General features: G+C 41.5%; 1 protein-coding gene across 1 annotated transcript in view; it reads right to left on the bottom strand.

Annotated features, from left to right (window-relative positions):
- Window positions 1–22,422, bottom strand: part of ACOXL (acyl-CoA oxidase like) — a 348,558-nt gene that overhangs the window by 170,889 nt on the left and 155,247 nt on the right. The window contains exon 11 of the mRNA XM_078056280.1: window positions 12,317–12,433. Coding sequence (XP_077912406.1) covers window positions 12,317–12,433 — 117 coding nt within the window. The remainder of the gene's footprint in view (window positions 1–12,316; window positions 12,434–22,422) is intronic.

The following is a 22,422-nucleotide window of genomic DNA, read 5'->3' as shown; positions in this document are numbered from 1 at the left end:
GAGACTGACTGATGTTTGCAACTATAATTTTGGATTTGTTAATTTCTCCTTTCAATACTTTCCATTTTTGCTTCATGTATTTTGAGGCTATCTTGTGAGACCATGCACATTTAGATTGTTATGTCTTTTTGATGAGTAGACTGCTTTGTCATTATGAAATGTTCCTCTTTATCTCTGTTGATATTCTTTTTTCTGAAGTCTACTTTATCTAATATTAACATATCCACTCCAGCTCTCTTATGGTTAATGTTTGCAGGTGTAAATGTTTTATTCTCACACTTTTAATCTATTTGTCTTCATATTTTAGGTGGGTTTCTTATAGCAAGCATCTAGTTTAGTCTTGATTTTTTTATCATGTCTGACAATCAGCAAATTAAATAGGAGTGTTTAAACCATTTACACCTAATGTAATTATCAACATGATTGAGTTTGAAACTATTATCTTGCAATTTTTCCCTCTATTTATCCCATATGTTCTTTGTTCTCTTTTCCCTCTGCTCCTGTCTTCTTTTGATCAATTGCTTTAGGTTTTAGTATTCCACTGTTAGAGTTTTAGCTATGTTACTTTTATGTTTTATAGTGATTTTTATGGTCTAAAATATGCATCTTTAACTTAACATGTTCTTCCTTCAAATAATGTTATACCACTTCTCAGATAATCAAAGAACCTTACAATAATACAACAATACACTTCCATTTCATTCTCCCATCCACAGTGCTACTGTTGAAATTATTTAATATCTATCTACCTATCTACCTATATCTTCTACATATGTTATAAAATTCATTGCTATTTTTGCTTTAAATAAACAATTTATCTTCTTACCTTATCAACATTATTGAGGATAATTTATTTTACAATAGACTGCATTCATTCAAAGCATGCCATTTAACGAATTTTGACAACTGTACATACCCATGAGAATAATATTAGAATCAAGCTACAGAACATTTCCAATACCTTCCAAAAAATGCCTTATGCCTTTTTACAGTCTATTCCTCCTTCCTTGACTGATCCTCATCTCCAGTCAACCACTAACCCACTGTTTGTTACTAGAGATTAGTTTACATTTTATGTAAATAAGATTATACAGTATGTTATGTCTTGCTTCTTTCCATCAGCACATTGTTTTTGAGATTCATCCATACTGTAGCATGTATTAGTAGCTGTTCCTTTTTATTGCTGACTAGAATTCCATTCTATGCAATGCATATATTACATTTCATTTTTGCATTCACTGTTGATGAACATTTTGCTTGTTTCCAGTTTAGGGCTATTACAAAGAAAACACTATGGAAATTCATGTAAAAATCTTAGAGGAGACATATGTCTTTATTTTCCTTCAGTAAATATGTAGGAGGGAAGTGACTGGGTCATATGGTAGATATATTTTTAACTTTTTAAGAAACTGCCAGTTTTCCAAAGTGGTTGTGCAATTTTACATTCCTACCCACAGTGTAGGAGAGTTCTAGTTGTTTCCACGTCTGCCAATAATTGGTCTTTTTAACATTAGTCAATCTAGTGGATATGTAATGGTGTATCTTCATGGTTTGAATTTGCATTTCCCTGATAACTAGCATCTTTTCATGTATGCATTGGCTGATCATTCATATATTTTCTTTTGTCAAGTGTCCACCTGAATCTTTTGTACATATTCTATTGGCTTGCTCATCTAATTTTTAGTTGAATTGTATTTTCAGTGTTACTGCATATTCTAGATAATATCCCAGTGTCAGATATATGTATTGCAAACATTTCCTCCCATTCTGTGGCTTGCCTTTTCATTTCCTTAACGACAAAATCAATTTTGGCTCAAGGTATTTATTTACCTGTTTCCATCCATAGGATAATCTTGCAATGTCTGAATATCATTGTTTCCTTAATGAAACCTGAACATGCAAAAGTTGTTGCACTGGGCCTCATTCTACAGCAAATAGGCAAGTCTGCTATCAAACCTCATAACTGAAACCATTGAGTTGAGACAAATGGAAAAACAGGGAAACCATCATTTGTTTAACTGGCACTTAGATGAAGAAAAACCGAATTGTATTGAGCAACTACTATAAGCAAAGAGCTTCTGCATTTATCATCTAACTTCATCCTTATGACAACCCCATGAAATAGGAAATCATATCCCCACTTTACAGGTGGGGAAACAGAGGTCCAGCTGAGATTACATACCTAAATCAAGGTCTCCCAGAGCAGGACAGAGCTAGGATTCAAACCCAGGACTCTCTAGTCCTAAACATCATGCTCTTTTCATGACAAATAATGTGTCAGTGCCCTGAGAAAGTTTATAGCATTCTCAATCTATGCTATAGTACCATTACCCATGTCCTGGACTGTGACTGCCATACAATGATTCTCAGAGAATCCCAGAGCTGACCATTTTTAAAAAATGTATATATGACTCCCTGCTGACACACAGCCCTAGACCTTGCCTAGGGTAGAAATGGGTGAGAAATAAGAAATAAATAGGCTTTAAGAAAAGAAAGACTCATGAGACTCTCTCCTAGCAGAAGTCTGGTGAGATTTCTTTGCAATGCTGGCCTGTGATTTTACTTAAAACTCTCAGGACATGGGCCCTGCTGAGGGAGAGCCTCCATCTGCCAGACAGAGAGGTGCCCCCAATGACTCTTATTCTTTATCATACCCCATGTCTCCTTGCAAAGAGGAACTGAGAAGCCTTCTGAATGCAGGGTATGTTAGAGTCCAGAAGGTACATATCTTATGAAAATCTGATATAAGAAACTTAGAGTGACCCAGAAGATAAATTAAGATTTCAGGATTCTGTGGAAAAATTATTCATTTCTAAATATGTTTCTTTTATAGGCAATGCCTCTAGAAATGTGAGGTATTTGTTTACAGGTTACATCCACTTGAATTATTAGAACCCACCCTCACGGTAAGATTCAGGAGAAATGCAGATAGAGTATCTCTAAAACTGTTAAGTCAGTGAGAGGGCAGGATTCAATTTACAAAAGTCTGCTTTACATAAAAACAGCAAGTAAGACTTTGGGGCAATAAGATTTCAGGATTATATTAAAAACACAGTTCAATGCACAAATGGTGGTGTTCATTTGCTGAAGAATATCTTAACACCCATCCTGAACTCCATTCTTTGACAGGGACAGGACTTTCGTGAGTTTTTGAAACCATGAAGTGTCATTCTGTCCATTCATTTATTCCATAAATATTAATGAAATCTTACTTTGTGTCAGGCACAGTTCTAGGTGCTATGGAAACATCGATTAAAAAACAAAGAGAAACTTGGTGAGTTGTCTTGCAGTGTTAAAGAAGTTACTAAAGACACTCTTGGGTATTTACCCCAAAGACACAGATGTAGTGAAAAGAAGGGCCATATGCACCCCAATGTTCATAGCAGCAATGTCCACAATAGCTAAACTGTGGAAAGAGCCGAGATGCCCTTCAACAGATGAATGGATAAAGAAGATGTGGTCCATATATACAATGGAATATTACTCAGCCATCAGAACGGATGAATACTCAACTTTTACATCAACATGGATGGGACTGGAGGAGATTATGCTAAGTCAAATAAGTCAAGCAGACAAAGTCAATTATCATATGGTTTCACTTATTTGTGGAACATAAGGAATAGCATGGAGGACATTAGGAGAAGGAAGGGAAAAATGAAGGGGGGGAAATCGGAGGGAGAGATGAACCATGAGAGACTATGGACTCTGAGAAACAAACTGAGGGTTTTAGAGGGGAGGGGGGTGGGGGGATGGGTTAGCCCGGTGATGGACATTAAGGAGGACACGTACTGCATGGAGCACTGGGTGTTACATGAAAACATTGAATCGTGGATCACCAAACTAATGATGTATTGCATGGTGATTAACATAACATAATAAAATTAAATTAAAAAAAAAGAAGTTACTAAGGACAGTGCGTGATACATGATAAGCAATTGGATATGTGTTAGTTATTGTTGGAATTTCATTCTTAAAGATGTTGGGTAAAAAGAGATTGCCAGAGATAATGACTAAATTCAACTGAAAGCTAACAGCGACCGTGCTGTGGCCCCTCCTGGCCCAGAACCCAGCCTGGGCTACCTCAGCCACCCATTTGACCTGGAATAAATAAGAGGCAAGGCAGACCCAAAATATTCCTTTTGGCTGATACACTTAAAATACTGACATTAAAAGCTAGGAAGTTCATTTTTGTAGCAAATTCCACTAAATGATTCCCAGGAGAGGTATCAGCTACCAACTGCCCTGACCAGCTAGCTCTTGGACTAACTCCTTCACATCATGGAACTTCTGCTTCAGGGACCAACAGAAAGTTTGGAAGCAAAGCTCCAAACAACCTCATGGCCAAGTGTGATGTAATGACACAAGGCAATTTCATTCAGGTCAGTTGAAGCTATCTGTGCAGAGAGCCAGGCACTCTTAGATGTGGAGATGTCAAATTAAGGATCCACAATTTCTATGCACAAAGAATTCACAACCATAATCCAAGAGTAACAGTACAATGATAAGAGGGGCCTGGCTGCAGCAAGAAGCTTATCAGGGAGCTCCTTATTCTAGGAGAGACTCAGAGAAGGTATCTTGGAGGAGATGACATCCTGAACTAGATCTCAAAAGATGACTATGAACTGCCAGGGGAAGGAAGACAAAGATGTGAGAGATGTATGTGGAGACAAGGTGGGGAGGCTGCTTGTGAGGAAAGCTGAAGTAGGGCAGGGCTGAGTACGGAGCTCAATGTGGAGAAGAGAAGACACAGAGGTGGAGTGGAGTTGTCAGGGGCCAGGCAGAGGAAGGTGATCCAAGGCCGCAGGAGGGAGCTTAAGTTTATCCAGTACAGAAGACACTGGGAGGCCTTGGGAGGGTCCCAGCAGTCAAGTGGGAGTTCAGATTCTATTTAGGTGTGGTTGCTTGTGGAGGATGGATTTGATGAGGACCAGGCTACATGTGAGGGGCAGGGCACATGAAGGGGAGCTGGGTAGGGCCCAGGTGAGGTAAGAAGGAGGGAGGGCCTTGAGTAATCTTCATGTGGGAGGCAAACTCTCCAGAATGTGGTAATTGGTGGGGTGGGGGAGGACAATTGAGTCTCAGGGGTGATAGCAAGTAACAACAACCGACACTTACTGAGCACTAATGGCTACCACAGGAGGTGTTCTACCATCACAGTCAGTGGTTAAGAACATAGAGAGCATGAGCCAGGCAGTGCAGTATACATGTCCAGCAAGACCCACATGCCAAGTGCCCACCAGGGTGCCCCTGAGCCAGGAAGCATGCAGGGCGCCATCGGCACTCAGCCGTGGGAAGCAGGTCTTGGCTATCCTGGGCCCCAGGGGAAGAGGTTAACAAGAAACCTAAGGGTGGCACCCATGGCCAAAGGCAGAAAACAGGAATCCTACCCAGTCACACGTGCCACTCAAGCAGGACTGTTGGCTGCTGAGTCCTCAGGGCCTGGAAATGTGCCTGACACAACGGTCATGTAATAAAGGGAGGAGGAGACGTGTTTGCCAGCTCTGGAGGGGGTGGGCAGGGAGAAAAGCCCTGGCAGCCTCCTCAGGAGCCCATCATCTTTCTCAGAGGCTCTCACCACGCCAGCCCTTACTTCATCAGTCAGTCCCACTGCCCAGCAGCTGAGCAGCCAGTGGGGAGAAGGGTCCCATCCCTTCCTGGACTGAACAAGCCCCAAAAGACATCAAGTTTCCTTCCCTCCTTGTTAAAGGCAAGACAATGTGAGTGATGCAGAGTGGCGCTGGTTGGGCTCACTAGGGGCTAGACAGGTCCTCCCTGTCTCCAGGCCTATGGAGGCAATTGGGAAGCAAGGGAATAAGGACAAGGGTGAGTAGCCTGCCGACCTGCTACTGCCAAGCCCCAGACAAGGCACTGCATGCCCCATGTGGCAGGGACCATGTCTGACTCCAGCACTAGCCTAGTAAGCAGGGCCACCAGATTTGACAAACAGAAACAGAGGATACCCGTTTAAATGTGAATTTCAGATAAACAGTGCATAATTTCTAGTTTAAGTATTGGGATATACTTAGACTAAAAAATTGTCCATTGGACATCTAAAATTCAAATTTGGGTGACTGTATTTTACCTGGTAAACCTACTAGCAAGGTACCCTGTAGTTACTGAATACATAAACACACGTGCCCTGGAAGAAGCCATCCCACCTCATTTCTATTACCTGCCTTTAACCGTGAAGTGAAGCTCTAACTATTCATGTTTTATCACATTAGAAGGGAGGAGAGGCAGGGCCAGCTGACTTAGCTGGTGGTCTGTTTTTCTTGCTCACCTAACTCCAGACCCATACACTTAAGTTCTAGACTACTCTCATGAGTATTTCTCTGTGCTTGAGGAGGACCCAGCACATTGAATAAACATCTACTTCATCAAAGTTGAGGTTACCCAGACCCTGACACTTGAAGCCAGTTGATTGGCAGCACTGTGCCCTTGGGAATTTGGAGGTAGGGCCTAGAAGCAAGGTCTGATAACCTTTTTAAAAAAATGGGTGTGGGGCGCCTGGGTGGCTCAGTTGGTTAAGCGACTGCCTTTGGCTCAGGTCATGATCCTGGAGTCCCTGAATCGAGTCCCGCATCGGGCTCCCTGCTCGGCAGGGAGTCTGCTTCTCCCTCTGACCCTCCCCCCCTCTCATGTGCTTGCTCTCTCTCATTCTCTCTCTCTCAAATAAATAAATAAAAAATCTTTAAAAAAAAAAAATGGGTGTGAAGTGGGGAGAGGTATACTTAGTATAAGATTTTGCCACGTTACAACCAGGTTCATTGAACTATTTCCTCACAAGTCAGAGAAGGGGCAACAGGGGCTATAAACTAGAGAGAAACAGGAAAGCCAGAATATGTCAGAGAAAACACTGGCTTCTCTCTGGGCTTGTTTTAAAACACAGAAAACCTCTTCCCCCTGATGAAGTGTTTCTTCCAGAAGATTCCAATAACCAGGTTTTCAGTGGGTCAACCCCCTGCTGCAATGGGGGATACAGAAGGAAACAAAGAGGGAGGAGCAACAGAACCACAATGGGGACCCTGAGCAAGGCCAGAAACCACAGAGGGTGCAAAGGCGGTGAAGGTCAGGAAAATCTGGAAGGTCCTAGGGTCAATTAGATTGACAGCTTGATGAGGCGTGGACCTGACCCTGTCCTGTTCAGTACTGTGTTACCCCTGCATGGCACGTGGTAAGGATCCTGTGATTTTTTTTTTTTTTTAGGATTCCATGATTGTTTATTAATTAATTTCCATTAATCACCTTTCATTTCTCCCCTTGAAACCTTAAGCTAGAATTGTGACTTCTCTATTTCTCTGATGTTGGCATTTGGAGGGTATCTCCCTAAAATCAAGAGAAACTTTAATGTTTACTAATAGTAGCAATATAGCACTTATAAAATCAAGGTAAATTAAGCTTAAATCAAACTAAAAACTAAATAGAGCTGAAGAAAAAGGCAACATGCTGTATATATCACACTTCTGTCATACATAAAGATGCATGTGTATATACTTGTATATATAAACTTATAAATGTAGAATATAGGGCAACTCTTTGTTATGTGGTCTATTAACTTCTTGTGTCATGGATTGTGAATAGTGGACAAAGAAGTCAATGTGTAGATACTCTTGCCTTTTTGTAATAGTTACAAATAAACCACTGGGTTTATTCAAAGAAGAGTTTTATTTTCCTTTGCCATGCAAGTGAAAAATTATCAGGTTTCATATCAGGTTATTTTGATCCACTTTAAGTCTTCGTAATAATTTAATATTGCTGCCTTTTATCTGTAGTGAAGTTTATTTCCAGGTCACACTAAGAAGCTTCCCAAAAAGCTCCTGTGATTCTCAACTCTGTTCAGTAGAATCACCTAAGTAGCTTAAATACACATACTCCAGATTCTTAGGAAAAAGAAATACAGGTAAAAGCTGAGAAGAGATAAAATGAAATACTAAAAAAATACTCAATAACTCCCCTCAAAAGAAAGAATTATAGTCTTAGAAGTTTACATTATCTATAAAGTGGTATAATACCAATTCAAGGTGGGTACTGGCAAGATAAGGATGCATATTACAATACTTACAGTATTCACTAGGAAAAAGAAAGAGGGAATGAAAAACCAAGAAAAGACAGAACAGAGCAAGTAACAAAATGCTAGACTTATTAGGAATTACAGTAAATAAAAATGAGCTTAACATTCCAAATTAAAAGATTATCAAATTGGATAAAAAATAGGACCTCACCATACGTTATTTATAAACATCTCACAATGGCACATGTAGGTTGATATAATGACAGATCGGTTAAAATAAAAGGGTGGGAAGAGATAGACCATGAAAACAATAGGCATTAGAAAACTGGTACGGTTATAACAATAGCAAAGAAAGTAGACTTCAAGACAAAAAAAAATTACCAGAAACAAAGAGAAACATTTAATGAATATAACAGGCTAAATTCCTCTAGAAGACATAATAACCCAAAATCTGAAGGTGCTAAATAACAAAGCTTAAAAATACACAAAACAAAGTTAGCAGAAATTTTTTTAATACTACATTTTTATTTTCTAAAGAAAGGTTTTAGACCAATGAGCTAGAAGCTAGAAAAAGAAAGCAAATTAATCCCCAACTAAACAGAACTGAGAAAATAATAAAGACAAGAAATTAAATCAATAACAGAAAATGGACAAAAATGTAAGAAAAGCATTCAATACAAAAGTATATTATTTGAAAAGATTAACAAAACTGATAAACGTCTAGAAAAATTGACCCCTAAAAAAAGCCAAAAACTATATTAGGAATAAGAAGGGTCATCACTACAGCTCCTATAGACACTAATATTATAATAAGGAAATATTATTAACAACTTAGATACATTTTTACAAATTAGAGGAAAAGGACAAATTCCTGGAAAAACACAAATTAACAAAACTGACAGAGAAGAACTTGGTAATCTTAAGATTCATATTTGTTAAGGAAGTTAACAGAGTAATCAAAAATCTTCCTATTAAAAAAAAAATGTCCAGATGGCTTCTTAGTAAATACTACCAAATCTAAGAAATAATACCAATCTTGTAAAAACTCCTTGAGAAAATATAGGAGAAGGGACCACTTTCCTAGTCACATTATGAGGACAGTATAACCCTTATACCAAAACCTAATAAGGACATCTCAAAGGAAAGAAAATTATACTCTTCACAAGTATAAACACAAAAATCCTTATACAAACATTACCAATTTGTATCCAATAATATAAAAATATTATAATACATTATGACCAAGGACTTAAAAGAATGCAAATCAGCCTCAGCATTTGAAAAGTAATCAATGTAACTCATTTCATTAATAGAATGAAGAAATCTCACATGAACAGCTAAATAGATAGAGGGAAAAATTAAGTCAAAATCCAACATCCATGATAAAAGTATTCAGCCAACTAGGAGTAGAAGGGAACTTCCTCAGCCTATTAAAAGGCACCCACAGGGCACCTGGGTGGCTCAGTCGTTAAGCGTCTGCCTTCGGCTCGGGTCATGATCCCAGAGTCCTGGGATCAAGCCCCGCGTCAGGTTCCCTGGACCGCGGGGAGCCTGCTTCTCCCTCTCCCACTCCCCCTGCTTGTGTTCCCTCTCTCGCTATGCCTCTCTCTGTCAAAAAATAAATTAAAAATCTTAAAAAAAAAAAACAAAGGCACCCACAAAAATCCTGCAGTGAATTTTCACACTTAATGGGGAAATACTGAATGCTTATTCTCTAAAATCTGGAACAAAATAAGGATGTTCACTCTCACCATCGCTATTCAATATTGTAACGGAGGTCTTAGACAGTCCAACAAGACAAGAAAAAAGAATTTTTAAAAGGCATAAATATTGGCAAGGAAGAAGTAAAACTCTCTTCATGTACATGTGATATGATTATATAGAGAGAAAATATACTAGATCTAATAAGTGAATTTAGTGAGAATATAGGAGGTCAATATAAAAGATTCAATTACATTTCTATATGACATTAAGAAACAATTGGTAATTAAATTTTAAAAAGCAATTCCATTTGAATAAATTTAGTAAAAAATGTGAAAGATCCCTACACTGTAAACTATAAAATATGTGAAGAAAAATTAAATTCCTATATAAATAGAGAGATAAACCATCTTCTTGGATTTGAAAGACCCAGCACTGCCAAATTGCTTAATAGATTCCATGCAATCACAAAACAATCAGGCTTTTTGTTTAAAAAACAAACAAACCTGATAAGCAGGTCCAAAATTGTATATGGAAATGCAAAGTGCCCAGACAAGTTAAAACAGCCAAGATAATTTGGAATAAGAGCAAACTTGATGACTCATACAACCTGATTTTTTGGTAACAGTTTTGAGATACTTAAAATATCTCAGTTTATCGAGTAACCAGAACTCCCATGCATTGCTCAAATGAGTATAAAATGGTACTACCTCTCTGAAAAATGGCAGTTTCTATAAAGTTAGACATTCACATACCCAATTACCCAGCAAGTCCTCTCTAGGTATTTACCCTAAGAAAAATGAAAGACTTTTACAAGAATATCCACTGTGTCTTATTCACTGCAGCTTAAAGACCAGACACAACCCAAATGTTCAGCCCTGGGAGAATGGATTAAAAAATTGTGGTTAATTCATTTAATGTTACTACTCAGCACTAAAAATTAAAAAAGTATCAACAACATTGAGGAACATTAAGACATTATGTTGAATGAAATAAAGTGGACAAAAAATACATACTGTGTGTTCCCATTTACATGAAGTTTAAGAATTGACCAAAGTAAGCTATGGGGCTAGAACTCACAAAGGTAGTTGTCCCTGCTGTGGCGGTGAGGTGAGGACCAACTGCAAAGATGGAAATGTTTTATATTTGGTTTGAGTGTTCATTACACAGGGGTATATGCTTGTCATTGAACTATACCCTAAAATCTGTACATTTTACCATATGCAAATTAAATCTCAAAAAGCATTCAAAAATACTTTAAGAGGTTGGATATGAGTGATTCACATTTTCTTCTGGGTGGCTTAGATCGATTGATCTTTGTGTTACCTGAAGCTCAGTCTGCAGGATTTGCTGTTTAAGAACCCTGGAATCCCAGGCTTGAGTGCAGAGGTGTGCCCAGCCAAGCCCCTCCCGGGCAGGCCAGCGTAGCCAGGCAGCCCCACAAGCCAGCAGCACACCAGATTGGCAGGGCCTCCCTGATTACCTTCCTTATATCAACCCTGACACCAGCTTAGCCATCGGTGCAGTAAATTTCAGACATATGCCAATTCTAAATTACTCAGAAATTAATACCCTATGAAGCAGGATTGCATAGGGAGGAAAGAACACAAGATAAGGGTCCAAAGTTTGGAGTTATATTCCCAGTGCATCTATTCCCAGGCCCTGTGATCTTAGGCAAATCCCCAATTTTCTGATCGTTAGAAGATGGGATGACACACAACTGCCCAGGCAACCCCCCCAGGCTTTGAGGAAGAATAGCTGAGAGGCATAGATGGAAGCCTGCTATAAAATGCAAAGCTCCACGTGAATTTATAGTACTATTGCCACTGTTTTATTCAATAGCCTGACTCCTACCTCCCTCCCTACACACGCATACACCGTGACCTATTTTTGAAAACTTTAAATTAAAACCTTTGTCAGGGATGCCTGAGTGGCTCAGTCGTTAAGCGTCTGCCTTAAACTCAGGTCATGATCCCAGGGTCCTGGGATCGAGCCCCGCATCGGGCTCCCTGCTCAGCGGGAAGCCTGCTTCTCCCTCTCCCACTCCCCCTGCTTGTGTTCCCTCTCTCGCTGTGTCTCTCTCTGTCAAATAAATAAATAAAATATTTAAAACCTTTGTCAGAGGTAGAGAAATATTAACAGCCAAGTCTGTTTCTTTCAGAAACTGTGGAGAAATGCTGGTTCACGGCTTCTCAAATTCACTGTGGGTCCCATCCACTTGGATATACAGACAATCAAGATTCGGATATCACTTTTAACCTGAGCATCAGATTTTTTTAAAGATTTTATTTATTTATTTATTTGAGAGAGAGAGAGAGCACATGAGAGGGGGGAGGGTCAGAGGGAGAAGCAGACTCCCTGCTGAGGAGGGAGCCTGCTGCGGGACTTGATCCGGGGACTCCAGGATCATGACCTGAGCCAAAGGCAGTCGCTTAACCAACTGAGCCACCCAGGCGCCCCATGAGCATCAGATTTTAACTACAGACGCTTTCCTGCTCCCAGTTAGAAGACGAAGCCCCTGCCTGCTTCTCTCCTCACTCCTTACTAATGCCAGGCAGGACCTCACACTCCTCTTTAGAAAGTAAACCCTGAGAGCCAACTCACCTGCTGGCGAAGGTCAAGGCCAAAGCTGTGGCCAGGTGAGGCATCAGCCGAAGGGTCTGTGTTTGGTGCTCAATGATCTTGACTTCCTCCTTGGCTTTAGGCCCAAACTGCCTCCGGCTAGAGAGAATTAAGCAGACACAATTTTTACCAAAATTCAATAGGCAACTTCATTTCCTGAGCTAAACATGTCAAGCAGCCATTTGCCTTTCAAATACTTCAGGATACAGAATGCCTGAGTCTCCTAAAATGTGGTTAAGATAATTAGATATCAAAAGTTTCTTAGGACAGTCCAACAAAAAGCTTTTCAGCTCTTTTGGAAATTAATCTTCCCACCATGGAATATTTTTAAAGCAGCCTATCTATTTAATTAACACACAGAGTAATTTTTACTCCTTAACATTTACATGGCATTTTATGTTCCAAGTGCCCTGTGATCACTAATTATTCAGCTTTTAAGTTTGTGACATAATTAATAGGACAGGAGCAATATCCTAGGACATATTTCAAAAGGACATTCTCAACAAGGAGGCAACGCTAACCCTGGTGCTCCTGTCGGATTCACAGGCAGGTCATTACTTGCAGCCCACCTAAATCCCCCCTGCAGTTCGCACAGAAAGGTGTCCACATCCTGCCTTAAATCCTGTGCTCTAGGAACAGCGGCTGCGTCTCGCTCTGAGGCAGTGGTACCGGGCGAACGAAGGCCTTCCTCAGAGCGGTTCACGAAGTGGCGTGGGACTACCCCCACAGGCAACACCCATGGACTAATCCCCCGGAATCCCTCGGCAGCAGACTGCAAAGAGCCGGGCCTGTCGGCAGTCACCCCCTCCCCAGCCCTTTGAGGCTCCACAGCCCTGGGCTTGAACATCTCTGACCTTCATACTGATTTTTGAAAGAACATCTCACACACACATGCCTGCAAACACACACACACACAGATGCGTGCACATACGGGCACGCCCACACAGGTACACACGGTGCTCTATTATCCACCAGGCAGAGCAGGCTCGTGCTTCAGGCACCAGTGAAGTGAGGACACCTATCTATCCCTCACAAGGAGAGATGGGAAACAGCAATGCTTAAGAACGTTTATATTTGATAGACTTTCTTAAACATAACTTGATGCTTTAATATTGTCTTTATTTGTTCTTAAAAGAAGGACACCGTGATCTTCTTAGTGCATACGATGCCTAGAATTCATAGTCCCTGTTGTGTGGGTGGGAGGGGGTAAGGACACGCATGACCAGAGGCACACCCAGGGGCGGCTGCTTGCGAGCTTTATGAGCGCAGGCCTGTTGTCTATGCGCACAAACTTCCCCAGGCGCAGTCTAACCACCCCGCAGTTGGTTGTACCAAGTGCCCTGTGATCATTAATTATTCAGCTTTTAAGTTTGTGACATAATTAATAGGACGGGAGCAATATCCCAGGACATATTTCAAAAGGACATTCTCAACAAGGAGGCAACGCTAACCCTGGTGCTCCTGTCGGATTCACAGGCAGGTCATTACTTTCAGCCCACCTAAATCCCCCCTGCAGTTCTGCACAGAAAGGTGTCCACATCCTGCCTGAGGATCACTCCCCAGCTTGGCCCTCGGTCCATCCCAGGGTTCTCCAGCGCCAGCGGGGCACGGTGCCAAATGAGGCCTGACAGCCTGTAGGGAAACCTCTCAGCTTCTGCTGGAACACTGCGAAACCAGTGAGAAAACACAGATCCAACAATGGCATCATCCTGACGTCAGGTCATTTAAAATTCCATTTGTCCGCACTCTCTTAACTTCTAATTTTGAATGCTATGTTTATCCTAAACCTAAAATTTTACCCGTGGCTAAAATTTTGTGTACTGAAGGTGTTCACTGCCACACGAGACTCACTCCTCTGGGGGACATATACGCACCTGCTCTGTGTCAGCACCCCTTTAGGCTCTGGGTGCCCACCAGGGTCAAGGAGGCCAAGGCCCAGCCATTGAGCTCACAGCCCTGGACAGAGAGAGAACTAGACCAGGTGACATGGCAGGAGAGCCTTGCATGTACCGCCCCCACTCACCCCCCTCTGTCAATCACCAGTATTTCCTAATGTGCTGCTAGAAGGAACTTCACCCACACAGCCCCAGGTATGGCCTCACCATACCTGATCACAACACCTTTTAGTTTTGGTTTTGCTATAAAATAATTACAATAGCAATACTGCTTTAGACAGCATCCCATCAAATTTTCTGTTTTTATGTGTGAAGTGTTTTGCCTTGGCCCCACACACAGCATGAATGAATGAATGAATTTTGCCAATGAAGAAATGTAGATGAAGCACAACATAGCGGCTCACTTAAGACCTCAGGGAAAGTCTTCGGATGCCAGATCTGACCCCTGACCTGGTGTGCCTCAGTTTCCCAATTCAGGCACACCTTCTAACTGTCCCATTTCCTCTTTGACCCTCATAGTTCAAGTAGGATGACAGGTGCAGAGCAGAAAGAGGCCACCAGGAGCCCACGTGGCAGGGCTCAGGCCTTTCCTTGTGCTGTTAGGGAGGAAGGAGTTTCGCTAGTGACTTGCTGCAGACTTATCAGGCAATTTCACAAAACTCGGGAGATTACACAAGACTCTGAATCTCCAGCTTTTCTTGAAAACTAGGAAGATCTGGCAGTTCTGGACCCCATTCCCATGATCTGATCCACTGGAGCTCAGAAGCTGCTGACTCCTCCGTTTGGGGCATGGCTGTTCCCCAGGGTTCCCAGAGCCCTTTCCGCTAGCTGACATTACCTGCAGGCCTGGGAGGCACTGAGTCTTCAACCCCTGCCGCAGGGGATTTCTTTTTTTCATCCACAATAAATTTACATCAGCATCCTAACCTGTTAATTAAGTTCTGGGATTATGATATACGGCCAGGTATAGGCATTCTCTATGAGTCTATGAATTCATTAACAGAACTAGAGAGCAAAACAGAACAGCTCTGGCCAGCTCATACAGCATGAAATCCAAATGCTTCAGCTTGGCATTCAAGAGCCTACTTTGGCCTTACTTGAGTGTCCCAACTGTTTTTCCTGCTAAGCCCCTTCAGACATTTCCCGTCCCGGGCTTCTGTCCAGGCAAGGCACTCAGCCAACCTCACTTGGCTGCCACACATCATATTTTTGGTGGCTTAGCCAAATGTCCTCTCCTCCCATTGACACTTTCTCCCATTCGTGACATGCCCCTTCAAAAACCAAACCAAACCAATCAAAGCAGGAAGCTACTTCTCCTCAGAATGCCCTGAGCATTTCACCTGTTATTCCTCCCCCATGGGAGCACTTCTACCTTTCATGCTGGTGTCATGTGCAACCTGTACTGACCACATGTTTTGATGCATTGCTTTCTGGAGCCTTCTTTACTGACCCTTGAGGGACTGGCCCTCCCAGGGCTAGCCAATGCCTACGGAGAGCAAAGGGCTACTCCGCCTGTCCATCTTTCACATGCAAACTCACCAATCCAGAGCCCACATCCCCAACCACCTCCTTTACCTTTTACACTGGGCCACTATCCCCCAGGGCTAGGTACCAGACAACAAGGGACAGCCCTTATGCTTCAGAACCTTCTGAAATTATTCAAACTAGCCAATCCTAAACCTGCTTAGCCTGCTTGCCCTTCCTTCCCCATCCTTTCTCACAGAAACCACAATAAAAGCTCTTGTCCATGTTTCCCCCTTGCTCCTGGCTCTTAACCATCCCTGGTGCTTCCCCATCTGGCCTTGCATGGCCTGGCACACCCCTTCCTCTTGGGAACTGTAACAAGCTATCTTTTCAATGGCGGTCATCCCCTGATCTGTTGGCCTCACCATACCTGAACAACATTAAAATCTACTGGCTCAGCCTATTCTGTCTTGATGTGCCCCAGCTTGGCCGGGTGTGTGGACTCAGGAAAGAGAAGGCAAAATGACAGATGGAATGTCCCACCACCTCCCAGCAGTTCCAACCCAACTTCTCCACCCACCCACCATTCCATGTCTCCTTTGAAGGTTTACTTAGAGATGTCCCAATAAAAGGCCAATGGTCAGACACTGGAGTGCTGAGTGGGAGCCAGCAGGCAGTTAGGACAGGGATGGAAGAAGCAAAAAAGATGAGGAATCCACCCCGCCCTTATGCCCAACAGCCCACCCCACTGCTGGTTTGGTTTGTTTTGTTTTGTTGTTTTTTGTTTTTGTTTTTGTGCCAGGAACTAGAAGAAATGAGTGCGCAGAAGGCACACAGCACCACCCACCTTCCCTCCCTCTCTCTGGCCCAAGACAGTGACAGTCCCCAAAGCTTTGAGCTGAGGGTTCCCTCTGGCTCCTCACCCATCAGATGTGTTCTTTGGCTTCCCCAGGACAAAAGTGATACTAAAGTCTAGTGACCCTTCTCTTGCCCAGAGATGCAGCCAGAGGTCATCCCTGTGACTGCCACTATCAGCCTCCAAACTGGCAGCCTGGCTCCAACAGAGGCAGCAGAGAGAGGGGGCCTCAAGTCCCTGTGCGCTGAGAGGGCGTGGCCAGTGCAGACACCCTGCCCTGCCGCTGTGTGGTCACCCTCCTGTTTACGCTCTCAGACGCAGCAACGGCACTGAGGGTCGTGATGGTCCAGGCCCGACTTCTGGTTGCCAGCGTCCTGGCAGACTGCCCTGAACACGGCTCACAGGGCTGTAATCCCTGCAGCTGGCCAGCAATTACTGCCTGCCAGACCTTTTTACTGCTCCAGTTTATGATCTATATGGGCACAATATTCTTCCTGTCCTTTTCCGCCGCTAGGTTACTATTTTTCTTTAAAAACACATGTAAAGGCTATATTTTTCTCTGTAATCATAATTTTTATTTCAGTGCCAAAAAAGCCTCAAAGTCACTGAGCTCAAATTTTTCATGCTCTTTAAAAACAAAAAGTGATGCATGTGCACACAGCAACATCCATGCGAAAATAAAGCCGCAGTTCAGGGAATGCTGTGAATGATGCCATTTAAAATTATAGATTTGAAAAGCTATTTCTGGATTCCAGCAACTCATAAGGAATAGAGGAAACATTTATTTTGGGTTGTTTTATTTCATTCCCACTCAATTTTGAACACGGCTGCTTAAAGCAACATTCATGGAAAGTGACACGGCTATTAATCACCAATGCAGCTACTGCACGCGCAGCCTCTGGGGGAGGCCATGCTGCCTGCCTTCCCATCTCCCTCTGGTCTCTTCTCCCAAAGGAGGCCAGTGACCTACTAAAAAGATAATTGCTTTGCATGTTCCCTGCTCTGCAGCATCATTGCCTCAGTCCACTCTGAATGACATCCAGTCAAATTGGAAGAAGGAGAGGAGATTTGTGGCTGGGCCTCGCCCTTGACCCTGAGACTTCTTGGTACAAGCTGGTTCACAGGCATCCCTGTTGCCAGAAAGAGGAAGGACAAAACCTTCCTCCCTCACTGTCAAAGTGCTGACCTCTGCAGACAAAAGCTGAGCAAATTCCTGGGCCCAAGCCACACTCCCTGTGGCCACCTTTCCTCATTAATCTCGGCCCCAGACAGGCTTCAAGGGAGCCTGTGAATGCCCCACAGATGGACCACTGCACCCCATTCCCACTGGTCCCCAACAGAGACTCTCCAACCCCTCAGAGAGCCCACAGCCCATCGATCCCTGTTTCTCCCCTTCTTTGAGATGCTCCTGGACATAGAAACCCACAGGGAAACTATGTTACAAAGGAGTCTATTTTAATGCCACAGGTTGGACCCAGCAGATTTGGTTCAGCTGTCCAGCCAAGATGTAAAAACCTGGTTTCTTATTTTTTTTTTTTAAAGATTTTATTTATTTATTTGAGAGAGAGAATGAGAGAGAGAGAGCACATGAGAGGGGGGAGGGTCAGAGGGAGAAGCAGGCTCCTTGCTGAGCAGGGAGCCCGATGCGGGACTCGATCCCGGGACTCCAGGATCATGACCTGAGCCGAAGGCAGTCGCTTAACCAACTGAGCCACCCAGGTGCCCAAAACCTGGTTTCTTATTATCAAGTAATGTCAACAGACACCCCGACACCAAGCCTCCCTACACCCAATCCCAACCAACCCCACCCTGGGGTCAAGCTTGGGATTGTGGAAGGGGCCTGGCTGCACATAACTCTTGCTATTTTTTTTTTTAAACTGAGCATTTAGTTTGTCCTTGGGTTCTGACAAAGCAATCCTGCATTAAAACATCAGGCTCTTTTTTTTTTTTTTCCTTTCTCAAAGGTTAACCAAATCAAAACCCCAGGAATATAAAGTCCCTCCCCAACAGAAAACCTGTAGGTCTAAAGTCATGGCCTGTGCCAGGCAGGGACTAACATTAGGCTACCCAGACTGCAAAGACTGTCCACCTTGTAAATTAGCACTGGAAGAGTAGTGCCAAATGGAGCAGGCTACAGAACCATAAGGGATTAGGATCAGGCCATTCCTCCCACCAGTAGATGGATGACCCCAGTGGAGACACCAGAAACCTTTCAGATAAGAGACAACACAAGGCAGAGTAAACCTGCAGTGTTGTCCCAATATTTCCATTGAGTGGGCCACTTCCGGCCAACATTATAATCTTGGATTATAACCATTATACCCTGACCATGAAGGTCCAATAGACAGCCAGGCCTGGGTCACTCTGAATCTGAAGATTGGCCCATTCCAGGTTCTTCTGTGAGGATTCAATGACACAAACAAGAGTGGTTCTGACCGAACACACAGAAGTTCAAACTCCTTCATAATAAACACCAATGAACCTGGCTGCCTCTCACTGAACTTGTTCTTAACCTCTTCTGGTGCCTCGTGCTTGCCATCCTGGGACCAAGTCAACATCACATCACCCCAGGCATCACAGGAGGGGAGGCAGGAGATAGTGGTTAAAACCCAGGCTTTGGATCAGACAAACCTGGTTTGCATACAGACTCTGACATCAGCTATGTTAACCTGAGCAAGTTACACAAACTCGTTGAGGCCATAAAATAAGGCTGACAATGATGGTAAGGACTAAGTGAGATATTGCCCACATGTGTTTAGTACCATGCCTGACACAGAGTAGGTCTTCAAGGCTTAGCAGGTGTCATCATCACAGCCACTACCATTATCCCAAGAAGGTAATTTACCTTCTCTACTCACCCTTGTTCTAGAAAAGTCATTTTAATATTTCCCCCCAAAAGCATTCTGTTTCCTTTAACCCAAACAAAGCAGCAATGTGTTCTGCATTGCTGAAACTTTTGTTAAAAAAAAAAAAAAAAGTTATGGGGTGAAGAGAAAAGTCTCTTCCACCCAACCTTAAAGATAATGAAATTGCTGACAGTAGACAAAATAAGTTGCTTACTGGTGTGTTAGAAAAATTGTGTGTGTGTGTATATTTGTGTGTGTCTGTGCTTTGGAAAGCATATGAAGCTTTCTAAAAGCACCTGCCACTTTTATGTACCCAAGAACACCAGCCAATTTTCTTCTTCCTGAATTCCAGGGAAGGAAAACAAGGTGGACAAAATAAAACCAGAGAAGCTGGGGTGGGCAGAGCCTTCCAGCACATCAGGTTGCCATAGAAGCAGCAGGTTCTTTCCAGAGTCAATCAGCCTACCCTAGAGAGGAATGTGAATGTTATTCAGATGGTTCCCACACAAGGGAAATTAATTTACTTTTCAGAATAACAGCCTCAGTAATATCTATGAGTGACATGGTGGTTAATGTTAGTCGTCAGAACTATGATTCCTTGAGATTGTTCTTTAAAAAAAAAAAATCATATCCTAATGAATGCAAAACAAAATTACAATGGTGGGAGATGTGGAGCCATAAATTATAGCTGAGACTGCCTGGGGTGGGCTAATAATTTCACTGTTGAATTATTTTCATATTTTAAAAAATTATATATAGAGAAAGTCTTCCATCATCAGCACCACTGTAGAGATATTGCAGAAGGCTCCAGCACCTCAGCTATTAGATTGAGGAAGCAAGAGGGTCAACCACTTTGGGAGCCAGCCTCCTCTCCACTGTATGGCAGGTGTAGGGTATATGTACATCCTGCCTGCCCCAACAGCCATCCAGAGCCTGCTGTCATCCTGCAGAGAGCAAACCAGGCCACCACGTATGTGCTAAGGATTCTTGTGTCTATATTCTGAGGAATATTGTTCTATAGTTTCCTTTTATTATATTGTCTTAGTTTGGTTTTGGGATCAGGATATGACTGGTTTCATAAAATGAATTGGAAAGTGTTTCTTCCTCTTCCATTTTCTAGAAGAGTTGTATAGAATTATTGTTCATTCTTCTTTAGATGTTTGGTAGAATTCAATAAAATCATCTGGCTCAGAGATTTTTTTTTGGAGTTTTAAAATTACTAATTCAGTTTCCTAAATAATTACAGGATTATTCAAATTGTCCTAAATATTGGGTAAAATGTGGCATTTCATGTTTTTTTGAAGCATTGATCCCTTTTATCAAAGTTTTCATATTTATGTTTACAAAGCTGTTCCTGGTATTCCCTTATTACCCTTTTGATGTTTTCAGTGTCTATAGTAATATCCCATTTCATTCTTAATATTAGTAATTTGTGCTTTCTCTCTTATTTTTTTTGACAGTCTTGCTAGAGGTTTGTTAGTTTTATTGATCTTTTCAAAGAACCAGCTCTTTGCTTCATTGATATTCTCTATTTTTCCATCTTCAATTTCACTGATTTCTGCTCTTAACTTTATTAGTTCATTCCTTCTTCTTCCTTTCAGTTTATTGTGTTCTTTCTAGGTTAAAAGGAGTGCTTACATATTAATTTGAGGTGGAGCTGAGATATTGATTTGAGACTTTTCCTCTTTTCTAATGTATGCATTTAGTGCTATAGCTTTCCCTCCCAGAACTGCTTTAGCTGTGTCACACAAATTTTGATATATTGCATTTTCATTTCTATCTGGTTCAGTGTATTTTTGAAAATTGTGCTTGAGAGTTCCCCTTTTTACTATAGTTATTTAGAAGTGTGCTGTTTCGTTTGCAAGTTTTAGAGGTCTTTCCTGTTATCTTTCTGTTATCTAAGATTTCTATTTTGAATATACTGTGGTCAGAAAACAGACTCTGTATGACTTCAATGTTTAAAAATTTGTTGCAGTTTCTTTTATGGTACATCTTATATGATCTATCTTGGTAATGTTAGGCACTTGAAATGAATATGTACTCTGCTTTTGTTTCGTGAAGTGTTTTACAAATGTTGATGTTTATATGTTTATAAATGTCCTATTGGTTGATAGCATTGTTGAGTTTTTGTATATCTTTGCTGATGTTCTGTCTAGTTGTCACATGAATTGTTGAAAGAAGGATGTTGAAATCTGCCACTATAATTGTGGATTGGTCTATTTCTCCTTCCAGTTCTATCAGTTTTTACTTCTTGTATTTTTCAGCCTGTTGTGTTTTACATGCACATTTAGGATTGCTATATCTTTTTGATGAATTGACTCTTTTTATCATTATTAAATGTCCTTCCTTGTTTTTGACAATATTAAATGTCCTTTCTTGTCTTTGATAACTTTTTTTAATCTGAAGTCTACTTTATATGAAATTAATAGAGACACTCCTGCTTTTCTTTGGTTAATCTTTGCATAATGTATCTTTTTTCATTCTTTCACATTCAATGTGCATATATGATTATATTTGAAGTGAGTTTCTTACAGATGACATAAAGTTTGTTCATATTTTAAAATCTACTTTGCCAAGTTCTGTTTTTTAGACTTATTTAAACCATTTACATTTAATGTAATTATTAATGTATTAGGGCTTAAGTCTGACTTTTTGTTGTTTTGTTCCCTCTGTTTTTCATTTCTCTGTTTTATTTTTCTTACTTTTCTTTAGATTACTTAAACATTTTTTAAAAATCATTCTTGAGCTATCTATCTGTACAGTTGTTGTTGTTTTTGTTTCCTGATTGGGTAATTTCCATTGCTTTATCTTCCAGTTAACCAATTCTTTGCCCCTTCCATTCTGCTGTTAAGACCATCAACTGAGTTTTTTACTTAGGTTATTATATTTTTCTGTTCTAAAATTTCCACTTGGTTCTTCTTTATATCTTCTATTTCTTTGCTTAGACTCCCTATTTCTTTGTCAAGACTTTCTTTTTTTTCCATATTTCAAGTGTGGTTGTAATTGCTGTTTGAAGCATTTTTATGA

The sequence above is a fragment of the Halichoerus grypus genome, chromosome 10 (genome assembly GCF_964656455.1).
Source record: "Halichoerus grypus chromosome 10, mHalGry1.hap1.1, whole genome shotgun sequence".
NCBI classification, from domain to species: domain Eukaryota; kingdom Metazoa; phylum Chordata; class Mammalia; order Carnivora; family Phocidae; genus Halichoerus; species Halichoerus grypus.
Note: the sequence above shows the minus strand (reverse complement) of the source record. Positions and strands in the feature narration are given on the sequence as shown.